The sequence below is a fragment of the Neofelis nebulosa genome, chromosome 2 (genome assembly GCF_028018385.1).
Source record: "Neofelis nebulosa isolate mNeoNeb1 chromosome 2, mNeoNeb1.pri, whole genome shotgun sequence".
NCBI classification, from domain to species: Eukaryota; Metazoa; Chordata; class Mammalia; order Carnivora; family Felidae; genus Neofelis; species Neofelis nebulosa.
The window spans coordinates 74719165-74733780 of record NC_080783.1 but is presented as its reverse complement, the minus strand read 5'-3'; the positions used below and the strand labels follow the sequence as shown (position 1 = coordinate 74733780).

Below are 14616 nucleotides of genomic sequence, written 5' to 3'. Positions count from 1 at the left end.
AAGTTATTCTAGAGGAGAGAAAATGAAGAATCAGGACAGAGCAGAACCTGATTAGCCTTGTTGGCCAATCACAGCAAGTGAATTCAAAAGCCACACAATAAGGCAAGGGAGCATCTCCTCAGATATGGGGTGTTGGCTTCTATGGAAATAAAGTCTTCATGTCTGTTTCACACTCCTACTCACCTCCTCCCTCCTTTTTACTTTTCACTGGATTCCTACGTGTGAGGAGTAGCGGTTTTACTGTCCCCATTCCAGGGAACCAAAAGGCACACGTGCTTTAGAGATCCAGCTTTCAAAGAACATGAAAGGCACAGGGTTCATGACCAAGGTCCTGTCTTCTACAGAGGTAATAAATGAGGGAAGGCAGGACGTGCTTTCTAGCATAAGAGACCCAGGCACCTCTCTGCACAGACCCTCCATCTTTTCCTCTCTGAGCAACAGCCTCTGACATTATTGCCTGAAATGTATCAGAGGTGCCATGAAGGCTGGATTAATGTGAGGTAATAGAGACAGAGGTCCTCCGCTCCGGCAACCTGGCTTCACTTTGTAGGCATAACAGCCTTTCGACGGTAGTGTCGGGGGCCAGGATTCTGATGTACCACAACTCCCCTGTCCTTTACCCTTAGGCTCTTGAATTGTTAAAAGTTCTGAAAAGAGGAGTATATTAGAGTTCTGCCATGCAATTTGGGGAGGGTAACCAAAAAAAGTTACTTGCTTTATTTTGCCTCCCTTTTCTGGATATCACCCTTAGTAACCTCTCTTAGACTGGAGAGACGCACGGCTAAGACATGACAGTATTTGGGGATTCCCATGTCTCCTTAGGAAAAAATGGAAATTCTATATCACTTCTGAACATATCCCTTTATTATCTCAGTTTCTTAAACAATGTAAGGATAAAACTGGAGATCTGACCATCAGTTGTGAAAATTTAAAACATAGAAAATTTTAAACATAGAAAATTTACAAATTTAAAACAAAACAATTCAGAGGAGGCTTCCCAGATATAAATAAGGAAAAATACATACTAACATTTTTTGTGCTAGAATTTTTCCTGTTTAGTTCTGTTTTCTATTTACATTTGGAAATTAACTCTCTTGTTTTATTATTTGTTAAACTCTTTATATACATGTGAACATATCCGTTTGAGTTTATTAACGATCCGTGCCTAGAGTCATGCATTATACATCACTTTCTTCTACAAATCTCAAAATGAAGCCAATACTAATCATTTAGTAGCAAGTCAAGACTTAGCTAATAGCAGAAACTAAACAGCCGCTAGGTGATATTAATGTATCCCTGCCCATTTCCCAAAGGTCTTGCAAATGACTCCTTTAGGAATCTGCTCTAAAACCTCAATCTGCCTCAGATTACCAGGTCCTGTGAGGCATACCGCCTCCCTAGCTCCGACTCTGTCCATTCTCCACTCTCCTTAACCTTCTCTTATTTACAATAAGAGATGCAAGTATGGCCAAGAAAAATACAACTGTATCTTGGCTACTGCTTGGAAGCACTTCCCCTAAAAGAGAAAAACATAGGAACACTTACTCAAAAAGCAACTACTCTAAAAATGCATCTGAAAATAACAATAACATTCAGAAGACCATGAATGTGGGCAAAACCAACTGCTTTCACACAACAATCATTTCCAGGGCATCTAGAGAGTTCTAACTTTTTCACAATCCTTTTGTGTAAAGATTAGGATTGTAAGATTAGGAAAAGCTGTCTCTCTGTTTACAGAGAAACAGTGGAGACATGCCATGCAAACCGCTGGAAGTGACCATTCAGAGATTCATAGAGGGATGGTGGCAGAGCTGGAATAGAAGTGGTAAGAGACAAGTTCTAGAAAAGAGGTTTATACTTCTCTTTCTAATCTAACGGCTGGGAATACAGGTAGCAGAAGCTGTTTAGCTCACCACAACATTTCTTTTTAATGTTGGGTTGCCAGGTGAAAGTACAGAATGCCCAGTTAAATCAGAATCAAGTGGCAATTAATTTTTTCAAAGTTTATTCATTTATTTTGAGCTAGAGAGAGGGGGAGGGGCAGAGAGAGAGGGAGAGAGAGAATCCCAAGCGGACTCTCCACTGTCAGCTCAGACCCCAATGCGGGGCTCGAACTCACGAACCTTGAGATCATGACTTGAGCTGAGACCAAGAGTAGGACGCCTAATGGACTGAGCCACCCAGGCACCCCAAACAGCAATTAATTTTTAATATATGTATGTCCCCTGTCATACTTGTGTCATAATTATACAAAAATTATTTGTTGTTCTTCTAAAATTCAATTTAATTGGGTGTTCTGTGCTTTGCTAGATCTGCAACTCTATGTAATGTGTCTTTTAAAACTACCTATAAATACCCTTGGCTCTTGGTTTTTTAGCTTCAGCCTAGAATTGTGCCCTGAACCCTATACCCCAAAAAACCAGCTGTATCTCCATGTTAGTGTGTACTTGGCATTTTAAGCTCAATATACCAAAACCGAGCTCCAGCTCTCTGCCAACAATCAACTCCATCCCTGCCCAGGCTGGACCGGCTCAGCCAGCCCCACCCCACTTAAGGGTCAATTCCTCCATTGCTTGGATCGAACATTTGGTGTCAATCCCCATTCCTTTCTCACACCTTACATTTATTTTTGTAGGATGATAGCAAATCAAAGGAACTCTCTTTGATAACTTCTGTAAACGTGAGGCTAGATAACAGGTTGAGGCACTACAGTTAGTGAAGAATTATGCCCCCGAGGACTTCTGCACAGAGATTCTCCTGAGCCAAAGAAGTCTTTTCCTTGGAACCAGAAGCCTCTTGTCACATGTGTGTCAACCAACCAGGAAATGATCCTGCCGAAAGAAGGGCAAAGGTGGAAAAATCTTTTGCATTTACACATTCAGCCAGCCCAAGGATTTCACTTTCACTTCCAGCACAGCTTAAAATGTACAGAGAAAAACAAAAATCTCCCTAACTGACCCCCTCCCCCAGGTTATTAAATGAAACGGTTATCTTTTCACTTTTATAGCACCAACATCTAGCTTACCCAACTCTTAATAATCCTTTCCCAACCAGCAGACCAAGGAATTTCATAAAATTAGTAGAGAAGGCAATGTCTAAATCCATCTATTATCCCAATCACAGCTTCAAACTTCAGAACCCCAGGATATTCTGTCCCAATCCTTTGTTTAATACGCATGATAAATGTGAAGTCATGTCAGGTCTTTCTTACCAAATAACAAGGAACTCAGAAACTAAATACCTAGAGTAACTTGGAGGAGCCTAATTGTTTAGTCAGTCCAGACCAATAAATATTTTCTCTAAGTTTAACCAGCAGTTACCCTCTGAAATTCTCATCAAGGAGCAACGGTTTCTACCCCACTGCTAATGGCGACATGCCTCAGGTGATAGAGATACTGGGGAATAACAACCAAAGTAAAAAAGTGTTATTGGTTTATCAACGTCTTCAGATATTTATTTTTATTATTATTTTTTTTTAATATGTAGGACTGTCTACTTTTTTTTTTTTTCAACGTTTATTTTATTTTTTGGGACAGAGAGAGACAGAGCATGAACGGGGGAGGGACAGAGAGAGAGGGAGACACAGAATCGGAAACAGGCTCCAGGCTCCGAGCCATCAGCCCAGAGCCTGACGCGGGGCTCGAACTCACGGACCGTGAGATCGTGACCTGGCTGAAGTCGGACGCTTAACCGACTGCGCCACCCAGGCGCCCCGACGTCTTCAGATATTTAAAGTCCTAGGCCGGGCACTCCGCAGAGTCAGCTTGGAAGGTGGTGTTTTCTGTCACCCAGCAATGTCATAGTGCCAACAGCAACCTCTCATATAACATGTCAACAATGACATGTACTGCAAAAATGAGCCTTAGGATTAACAATGTAATTTATAAAAGTGACTAGGTAAAAACAAAAAAACGATGTAGGTAACCACATGAGAAAACAATTTAAAAGATGAGATAAATTGGGGTGCCTGAGTGGCTCAGTCAGTTAAACGTCTGACTTTGGCTCAGGTCATGATCTTGAGGAACCTCAAGATCGGGCTCTGCATCAGGCTCTGTGCTGACAGCTCAGAGCCTAGAGCCTGCTTCGGATTCTGTGTCTCCCTCTCTCTCTGCCCCTCCCCTGCTCGCACTCTGTCTCTCTCTCATTCTCTCAAAAATAAACATTAAAAAAAAGATGAAATAAATAAACTACTTGACTCCCTCTACCAAATCATCAAAGATCTATTTAAAAGTTAATATTCAAAAAAGTAGACAGCAATAGACATTGTTTCTGTGGGACACAAAGAAGGATAAAGTTCTTAAAAGAGACTTGAAAATGATTCCATTTTACACAGAAAAAGTTCAGTATAAAATTTCAATTTTGATAAGTACTTTCCTACTATATTGACACATTATCTCCATATCAGGCATTTTTCTGAGCCTTCAGATTTTGAGGAAAAAGTCAAATTTGAATGATCTATTTTTTTTTCTTTTTTGTACATTTCAATGTCAAAAGTCTCCATGCCTTTTAAAGAATATTGCATGGCATGTTTTCCTATATTGGTATGCCCAGGGTCTCTGAAATTTTCTAAAGATTCTGTCATATGACAAAATATACCTTTCAAGCTAGATAAAAAATAATTGAGTATTTTTTAAAATGTCTACAGCAAAGTTATTAGCTCCCTAAAATAAAAAGGGTTGTACAGACAGCCTGTGGAGGCAATTTCACAGGTGTCTAGTCAAAACTGTGATATGTCGAAGGCTTTTTTTCTTTCTTTCTTTATTTCTTGGAAATTCTATTAAATCTATCAAGAGTAGTTTGAGTATTCCAAGTTAGTGAAGTTTCCAATCATTTCTTATAAAGACTTTCCCATTGTAAGTTTTCTTCCCATTGATGAATCTACTAACTCTGAATGCAAATATTTCACTTTATCCCATCATTTCCTGGACGGTCTCTAAGTGATGGCTGTGTCTCCTAAGAGGCTGTGCTTTTCCAAAGATAACTAAAATGCTTTAATCCTCATATAGTATTAATTAATCAGTTCCAATAATCAATTTTCATTTGAATATTGTATTTAGTGATTCTCTCAGGACATCTGAAACACGAAATCTGCACATGACAGCAATCATACTATTCAAAACATTCCCCTGCACATGTCACTAAAAGGAAAACTACCCACCCTGGAGTATAGCTATTAATGTCAAACAGATTGTCATCTAGGAAAACAAAAATGCATCAGAATCAGCTTCGGACAAAATACAGCTCTACGGAAAAACACCAGGTTTTTGTGTGCAAATGTCTTAAATCTCTGATTGAAATGTTTGAAGAATGAGTTAGCAAGGAATCTGCCGCTGGTCTCCACAACCAAGGATAATGTTATAAGGAAAACATTTTTAGAGTTAAAGGGTTTTTCATCACAGCACACTAGGATTTTAGCGAAGATGCATTTGCCCCAGTTTCTAGTAAACATTAGAAGAAACGTTGGTTTTTAGCTTGGGCCGAGGGCTCTATTTAGCCTATCAAGGCAGAGACCTGTTAAAAACGCTGGGGCGCTTGCCAGAATTTTTTTCCCCGGCAACTCTTAGTAAAGATCGTACCTCGAAAGCAATGTGCGTTGCAAACCACGCAGATTTAAGCTCCCTCTCCCGCCTACATCGCTTGGCACCAGCGGCTTTTGAGATATCCCTCGCCTCCTAAAACTCAGACCGAATCGCCACCACCATTCCCCACCGCTTCGCCACCACCACGCCACAATCCTTGCTCAGCTCTCCTAACCTCACTACAGAGCTTTCCCGAAGCCCCCGTATACGGGGAACTCCTGGCGCCACTCAACTCCCAGCCCTCCGCACACCCACAGACACGCTCTCCTACTCCCTCCGCTGCAAACTACCCCCAAATTCGTCACCCACCTCACCCCTACTAGCCATACTCCCACGTCCCTGTCGCTTTTTCCTCTCCTCCTGGCGGCTTCGTCCCCAACACACCTGTCTACCCCTATGGTTACCAGCCTTCAGAGGTGCCCACGCTGCGCCCTATCCCGAGCCCCCTCAGTCCAACTGGCTCTTCCCACTCCAGCGCTTCCCACTCCGGGAAGTCCAAGCGCTCGCAGCACCTTCTAGCCCACCCGCGTGCCCACCCGCAGGCCGCCCCAACCCCCCCCCCCCTCTCCCCCCGACTCCCACCTCACCGGCGCGGGCGAAGGAGCGCCCGTCGTACCTGTCGTGAGCGCGGCGGCGGTGGTGAGCAGCAGGAGAGCCTGGCGGAACGCCGCGCACAGCGCTCGGGTCATGGCCACCAGGCGGCCGCGCCGGGGCTTCGAGGTCCCAGAGCGGAGCTAGGCGGTCCGGGCAGCGCGGGCCGCTTTGAAGTTCCCGGGCCGCGGGAGGGAAGCACAGCCCGGCACCCTTTTGAAGAGCGCAGTTGGCTCTAATCCATGCGGGCGCTCCCCTCTCCAACCTCCCCCATCCCCCGCCCCAAGCGGCTGGCGGTGCGCGGCGCTCCTGCCACCGGCCCCGGCAGCAGGCTGCGAGAGGGGTGGAGGGGGACAGAGCCCGCCCCCGCTGCGCCTCCGCCCCCTGCGCCCTCTCGCAGCTGCCCGGGGCCTGGCGCGGCCGGCCAGGCGGGCAAAAGCCGCCAGAGCGCCAGGCAGTGAGACCGCCCAGAGCTGGGGGCTAGAAAGGCGGTTGGGTGGCGCGGAACCCCCAGGACCCGATAGCTGGGAAAGGGGTTGGGACACGAGGGAGAGCCCGACTGAGGCTTTGGGAAAACTTAAACCGTGCAGCGGTTGCTCCCTGGTGGTCTCTCTACTGTCTCCTACAGGAGATCCACCCGTCCAGGTCTCCAGACATTCGTTTGTAGTCCAGGTCCCTAAAGGTTTTCTAACTAGACTGAGCCGTGAGACAACCACTGGTATTCGTGCGGGGCTCATCCCACCACCATGTCCTGGCGGTGCATGCGTCTGTGGAAGGGCGCCCTCTCTGTTCAGCCCTGGAAATAACCAATTCCCTGACTGCCTTAGCTACCTATAGTTAGGCCTTAAACTTTCTCTCTTACCTGAGGTTTCAGGTAACCTTCCCCTCTAAGACTGGCCACCAAAGCTGAACCACCTGCGCCCGGGCGATTTGATCATCAAGCAGGCTTAGAGGCAGAGGACTCCTCCTATGATCTTTGGAAGCTACCGTGCAGCGGAAATACTGGGCCAGGAGAGGGGAATCCTACCCACGGATTAAGGGAAGGTGAAGAATGATTTAAAGTAATATATTGGAAACTTGTTTGAATTTAATTCCTGGCGCTGCTTTATCGAATGGTTTGCTTCCCGTGTGGGCTGTGATTGAAAATATAAGGGTAACATTACCAGCTAATAAAAATTAGCCCCAAATTCAGTTCATATATGTAGCCTATACGCTAAAGCGGATGAGTTTGTTTTAACCTGAACAACACAAAAAGCCAAGAAGCAAATACTGGTGTTATTGCTACTGTTAAGGGGCTCCTTGGAAAGCGATTGTCATATAAATTAATTGTTTTAGAGTAGGAGATATTATGTGCTTCCTCACCCACCTCAGCTCTAAATAACATATGTTCTTTCTGAGGTCTACGAAAGACTTATGATGAAATAATGGATATAATTGACTTCACATCAAAAGATCACAGTAGTGGGGGTGCAATGTTTGTTGGATTTGGTGACAGTCCTGAGGATCTCACCCCCACCATTACCACCTTGGATGAATCAAAACATTCCTAAGTGTAAAGAGACTTTGTTCTAATTTTATTATGGATCCAAGCAAACAAAACAAAACAAAACAAAAATGGAGATGTGGGACAAGCCTGAGCTCTTCCAGACACCCACAAAACAGATGCTTTAAAAAAAAAAGGCAAGAAAATGCTAGGGCACATAATATTTTGGCTGATTTGGCTTGATCATTATTTGATAACTGAACTCTAGATTGTGATCTACCATTGGATCATGAGATTTGGAGCTGAAAGAACAGGTTTTAGTGTCTGGGCCTGCTTCCTCAAAAGTAAATGGCACTTCATCTCTCCCTGTTTCTTGGAACCGTGGCCAAGATTTAAAAAGAGTAGTGAATGTGGAAAGCATTGGTAAATCATCAGGCATTACACTCTTGTCAGGTATTTACTTGCAATATTTGTTTTGTCTCTTGAATACATGTCTCTTGCATGTTGGAAAGCTCTGATCTTCTAAAAAAGCGAGGGTATCACCCAAGAAGTCTAATATTGAATGACTTTAATATTCTAAACAAATGAAACACTGTCCCGTGAGTCTAATAGTGCATCATCTGCTATGGTATCCGCTTGCCAGGTGTAGAGAGTGAGCACTTGAATTGTGTCTAGTGCAAATTGACATGTGCTCTAAGTATAAAATACATGCTGGATTTCAAAGACTTAGTACCAAATAGAATGTAAAATATATCATTAATAATTTTTATATTGCTCATGTTGAAATGATCATATTTTGGAGGTACTGGGTTAAATATATTACTAAAATTAATTTCACATATTTCTTTTCACTTTTTAATATGGCTCCTAAAATTTTTAATTAAGTATAACTTGCATTATATCTCTATTGACAGTGCTGGTCAATGAATCCTCATCAAATGGCAAAGATCATCATCTTTGCCTTAAGCACTGTATTAAAGAAATAAACAATTGTTAATGCCTTGCCAGCCAACAGATAGCCAGCCAATAAAGGAATCAGGATCTTTTGAATTCTTGGCACAAAGTTCTGTGACACATGCACACACACACACACACACACACACACACACACACACATTCACACACCTATGGAAATTAGTCCACTCTTAATCCAATACCTTTTTGTATGAACTATTAAGAAAATGCTTTTCAGGACATATTGAGTGACTCCTGTCATTTAACATAAGCAGTACAACACATTGTTGAATATGTGATACAACACATCTTTTATACTTTTTGTACATAATAGAAAAAAATTCACATGTGAGGGCTTTTTTTTTATCCACTGGAAAGAATTTACATGCAAATGTGTTTCTCAGGACTTAATCTCCCCCCCCCTTAATCATCTATTTGTACATATTCATTACCATAGCAACATTACATCATGACTCCTGGATTCTCATAATCAAAAGAAAACAACAGCAATAATCAAGGAGTTCATAACCCACCAGCAAAATAGACTTTGGGCGAATAATTCTTATATAAGCAAAGGAAATAAGCATAGGGACTTTAAATTGTAAAGACTTGATACATTTGCAGAATAACATTCCAAATTAATAAGGCAAATAAATGTATATAATAACTGAACTTTGAAAATGACTGTTGCGCCTGGTTGTTTGGGATTTTTTTTATCATACATGTTTCTTTTTTTGTTATCCTTTCTAGAATCTCTAATGCCATGCATCTTAATTTTTCATTTCATCTTGGAACATGAACTTATCATGGAATGAGCATATGGTGAGGAGGCATACTACGATAATTTGCTATATACTATCAAGGTCTAATCTGTTCTCATTTTACTGCATTTTTCCTTCCCTAAACTTATATTCTCCCTAAAGGAGCATATGATACATTCATTTCCACTCATCTCATCTGGTAATCCCAGAAATCTTTATATTAGGAACCGTTGACTTCACTTCTGTTCTCCTCCTTCTCCTTTTGATCATTAATTTCATTCCATGGAAACAGTCATGTGTTTTAGGACCTTTATTTAGGTTCTATAGTATTGTACCTTCAATGCATCTACCTCATGGGGACAGCTCAGGACTCATAAAGAAGAAAAATAATGGCATGACTGTGGATGATACTGGGGCATAACATAGTTTCTTAACTCAACTGCCACTGCTAAAATTTTTAAAGTACTTACATTATCTGTTTGTACCACCTCCCAGAATGGCTGCACCCCTTCTCTGATTTTCCATGTCCTTTCAATACTATTAATATGGTCTTTCCACATAATCCAAACTTTGTCTGCTTTCCCTTCCACTGACCAATGTCAGTGTGCTGGGCTAATTAGCTGCATTCAATACGGACTCTGTAAAATGCAGGTCAGAGATTCAGTTCCAAGTAAGTAAGCCACCACTACTTGGTTCATTACCTTAGAAAGGACCTGTAATTATACTCCTCCACAGTGAGGTCACAAGGAGGTTGAGAGAGTTATGGGATTCATACAAATCCATCCATTCCTGAGTGAGTAACTCAAAAAAAACAAAAAAACAAAAAACACAGTTATTTCAACCCTAGCCAAATCAACATGGTCATTCTGATGACCTTGAATCAAGCAAAAGAGTAGTCTAAAGCTGCTGTGTTGAAGGTGGTAGCCAACCAGCTACTTGTGGCTCTTGAGTACTTGAAATATGACTAGTCTGATCTCATAGGTACTGTGAGTGTAAGATATTCACTAAACTTAAAGACTGAATACCCTCCCTGAAAAATCTTAGTAATTTTTAAAATTAATTATGTATTGAAATGATAATATTTTGAATATATGGGATTACATAAAATATATTATTAAAATTAAGTTGACCCTTTTGCCTTTTATAGCAGCTAGTAGGAAACCTAACGTTATGTATGTGGCTTTCATCATATTTTTATTTAAACAGTGCTCACCTCATGAATCTTCATCCAGTGTCAAGGATCATTTTTCCTTAAAATCGTAGGAGAAACAAGCCCTTTCTTCCAAACACATAGATCCAGCACAGTTAACTTTTATTCCTTTCACTCCTTCAATAGTGGCCCACAGTCAATCAATAATAAAATCACATTTATTTTCCTTTCATGTTGTCCACTGTCATTCACACTGTTATTTCCACAGCTCAAGCCCCTAGTAACTTCATACTTCATACTTGAGTTGTTATAATTACAAACTAAATCGCCTCCACAACTTAATGTTATCCCCATCATAATGTATCGTCAAGACTGCCATCAGAATAACTTTCCGTTAACATAACTCTGATTATGTTTTCCCTTGCCCTCAAATCTTCAATGATCACCTTTGCATATAGAATCAAGGCTGAATTTTCTAGCCTGCTGGTTCTCAGACGTTTTGATATCATGATCCCTTTACACTTCAAAAATTTTGAGGACCCCAAAGAGCTTATGTTTAAGTGGGTTATAACTATCAACGTTTATCATATTAGAAATTTAATTGAGGGGTGCCTGGGTGGCTCAGGTCATGATCTCACAGTTCTTTGGTTTGAGCTCCACATGGGGCTCTGCACTGGTGTGCAGCCTACTTGAGATTCTCATTCTCTCCTCTCTCTCTCTCTCTGCCCTTCCCCCATTCATGCTTTCTCTCTCTCTCTCAAAATAAATAAACTGCAAAAAAAAAAGATTTAAATTGAGAAATTCTTAAAACATTAAAACACAGGCATACACAAGCACACACAGTCCATTAGCCTTCAAAGCGATGACATCATTACACATCTTGTAGCTTCTGGAAAATTCCATTGTACCTTGGTGCCAGAATGATACTGGAAAAGACAAGTTACATGTTAGCATTACCTATAGACATAGTGTTCACCCTGTGAACACCCAAAATGGTCTTGAGCACCCCCTGGGGGGGCCTTGAACCATACCTGACGACCTGCTGGACTGGCTCATTTCTCTACACTCTCCCTTGGTGACCTAATGCTTTCCTTTTCATTGTTTATTTCTGTGTTACATGCTCAAGACTCCCAAGTCTCTGTTTCTAGACTTGATCTTGCTCATGAACTCCAGATTTATACATCCTACTGCCATCTCCAAAGGTGGTCAAAACTGACACGTGTAAAACGGAACCTGCTTCCCAAACCTACCACTCCCCCGATCTTACTTATCTCACTAATTGTCACCACTCAAGCCAGATACCTTGTTTTGTTTTGTTTTTGTTTTTCCTTATCTCTCCCTTCTTTCTCATCCTTTACATCTAATTAACCAATAGTTTCTATGGATCCTAACTCATACAAAATCTCTCAATTTTTTTTTTTTTTTGCTTCTTTCCACTTCCCTGCCATCGCCCTACTTCAGATCTACCATTTTCTTTTATTTGAAATGTCAAAAAAGTCCCCTAACTGATCTCACTTCCTTGGGGTTTACTCTTCCCCAATCTATCCCTGTGACCCTTCAGCCAGAGGGATCCTTTAATAGCACAGAGGTGATCATAGCGCTGAAAGCTATCCAAGACACATTCCCATTTCCAACACCAGCAGTTCTAACGTTGGTGTCTGAAATCAGCTTGGCGCATAATAAGCACTCAGTAAATACTTGTTGAAGGAATAAGTAAATGACATTTAAGACCCTTAACTGTATTGTCCCAAATGTCTGTCCATCTTCCCCTCTGCTCCCCTCACACTAACACTTTATTTGTTGAATAAATGAGTAATCTGAGCAACAGCAGCATTTTATGTAAATAAAGATACACTCCCTTTGCATTCACATGGCCAAAACAGAGACAGTGGCTTGGGTAAAGTACAGACAATGAGAGCGAATGCCAAAGCTGAGAGTGGGTAAACCTTAAAAGTGACCAAAGAGTGTTCCTTAAAGACGGTCTGGCTTGTGGGCTAAGTCATCCCAGGAAAAGAAACTTGAGCTATACATCCGTCAAAGTTTTTAGTTGCGAACAAAGAAATCTACCTGAATAAGTTTAAGCAGGAATTAAACTTATGAAAGAATGGTTAAGTAGCTCATGGGCTTCTCTAGAAAAGTCCACGAACCAGGCTTGGAAGTTATGTGGCCAGGGACACATGCCACATCCTGCCACAGACCTGGCCTCAGAGATGCCCTGCCCCTACCCCTCCCTGAAGCACAGACAGTGCATTTTGCACCATTAACACCCTGAGGCTGGACAATGGATGATTCTGCTAGAGCCTCTCCAACTGCTACATCTGAACATGAGCTGTAGCTTTCTCCGTCCTCCCTGAGGCTTCAAGGGGGCACTTGGGACCTGAGCAGCAGGCTTTTATAGAGAGGTAGGGACTCATAAGGTAGGAAATTCCCCCCAACTGGATAATTGTTTTCAGGTGCTGGTGCCCCAAAAGGAACAACAAGCTGAGATCCTGAAACCTGGGGTTCTAGTCTCACTTTTCCAGGATTGAGGCAAATCAATCTTTCCAAAGTTACAATCAGAAACTGGGACTTTGCCTATAAGCCCTACATAACCACAGCTTTACCACCTTCTATCGCTTCAGCTATAAAATGGGAAAAGTACCTCTAAGACTATTATACAAATATAAAGTGGTAGTAATGTTAGTGTCACAAAATAGGGATAGTATGTTCCCAGGCAGAGAACTGTTGGTAATGACAAGATCACGTGGAGTCTTTCTGAATTTCAAAAACGTTGGACAAACACAAGGAACATATTTTCAATCACTTAGGTGAGAAAGGAAAGAGTAGAATACCTAAATGTAATTTAAAAATCACAAGTTACCTTGTTTGGTTCTATTTTTGCTAAAATTCTTTGAAAAATACTGAATCTTTGTTTACCTTTTCTGTTAGGATGATAAATGAAGTTTATGTACAAATACTGATTGGCATGAGTGACCTGTTTCTAAGTAAAAGGCACCACATATTTGTGTTTGTTCTTATTTGCCTGTTTCTTTGTCTGGCGGGGGCTTGGTTCTCCATGTTTTTCCAAGCAAAATAGAAAACATAAAATGTAAAAAAAGTAAAAAGATAGCAAATGACAAAAGCCCTAAACATATATGTACACATATCAAAAAGAATCACTTTCCATTCCCTCAGCCTAAACCACTTGTCCATAAACTCAGAAATCAAGGCTTCTTATGGAACCTAGTAAGAAAAATACCGAAAAGAGCAAGGATGGGGGACGCGACTGTCCAAAGCTCCAGAGGTGCAAGAATGAGACTGAAGGGAAGGATGGTGGGTCGTCTCAATAAATCCAAACTCCATTATTTCCTGTCAGATTTTCTATGTGACCCAATAGCTTTCACTATTCTACTGCCAGGTAGGGTACTTGTCTTGTGATAAGGGCCCCTAAATGTATCTCTGCTCTTAGAAGTTCATAAGCCATTATCAATCCACCTACTTCCTTTGCGATGACTCTTACATCAGGACTTTCAATTGCGCAGCAAACCATGACATTTTGGACAGTGGGGTACGTTATTTTCTTGGTGCTTCTCTCCTCCTTATCTATTGTGTAGAAATGTAAAATACACTGATACCTCTATGTATGCGTTTTCTGGGAGTGAGATTCTTCTGAAGACACCCTGCTGTGGTTGGGGAAAAAGCCACCCAGTACTTGGCCCATCACTCGAAACTAAGTTGGCTCATAGCTTATCATTTTCCCCACAGGGCGAAAGGACTCAAAGCGGGATCTGTTGCCTATCTCTACTTGAAAGTAAATATGCCTCAGTCCAAGAAAAAAGGTAAAGTAAATCCAGCTTGCCTTTGATATTTCCAGCCTCTCTTATTTCTGTCCTTCCTGTACAAAAGGATCCCATCTCTGGCCCATTCCTCCCACTCAAGAAATGTTATAAAATCATACATGATTTGGTTGATACATTGTATTTTGGAATGAACAAAATTCTATCAGACTACCACTGTGGCTGGGTATTTGTATATTTTGCCTTTAAGCTTTATTTTTTGGGGGTGGGGAGGAGAGAAAACTTTTTCTTAAATGGCTTTCAAAGAACAGCAACCTGATTA

At 41.6% G+C, this 14616-nt stretch overlaps 1 protein-coding gene across 3 annotated transcripts in view; it reads right to left on the bottom strand.

Moving 5' to 3' along the window:
- ACVR1C (activin A receptor type 1C) overlaps positions 1-6430 on the bottom strand; it is an 83566-nt gene extending 77136 nt beyond the window's left edge. The window contains exon 1 of one of the 3 annotated variants that reach the window (XM_058715216.1): positions 6196-6430. In XM_058715216.1, coding sequence (XP_058571199.1) covers positions 6196-6268 — 73 coding nt within the window. In that variant the 5' untranslated portion in view covers positions 6269-6430. Of the gene's footprint in view, positions 1-5963; positions 6069-6195 lie in introns of those variants that run through there. The other 2 variants (XM_058715212.1, XM_058715213.1) reach the window with 2 other exon arrangements.
- Between the last annotated feature and the right edge of the window lie 8186 nt (positions 6431-14616).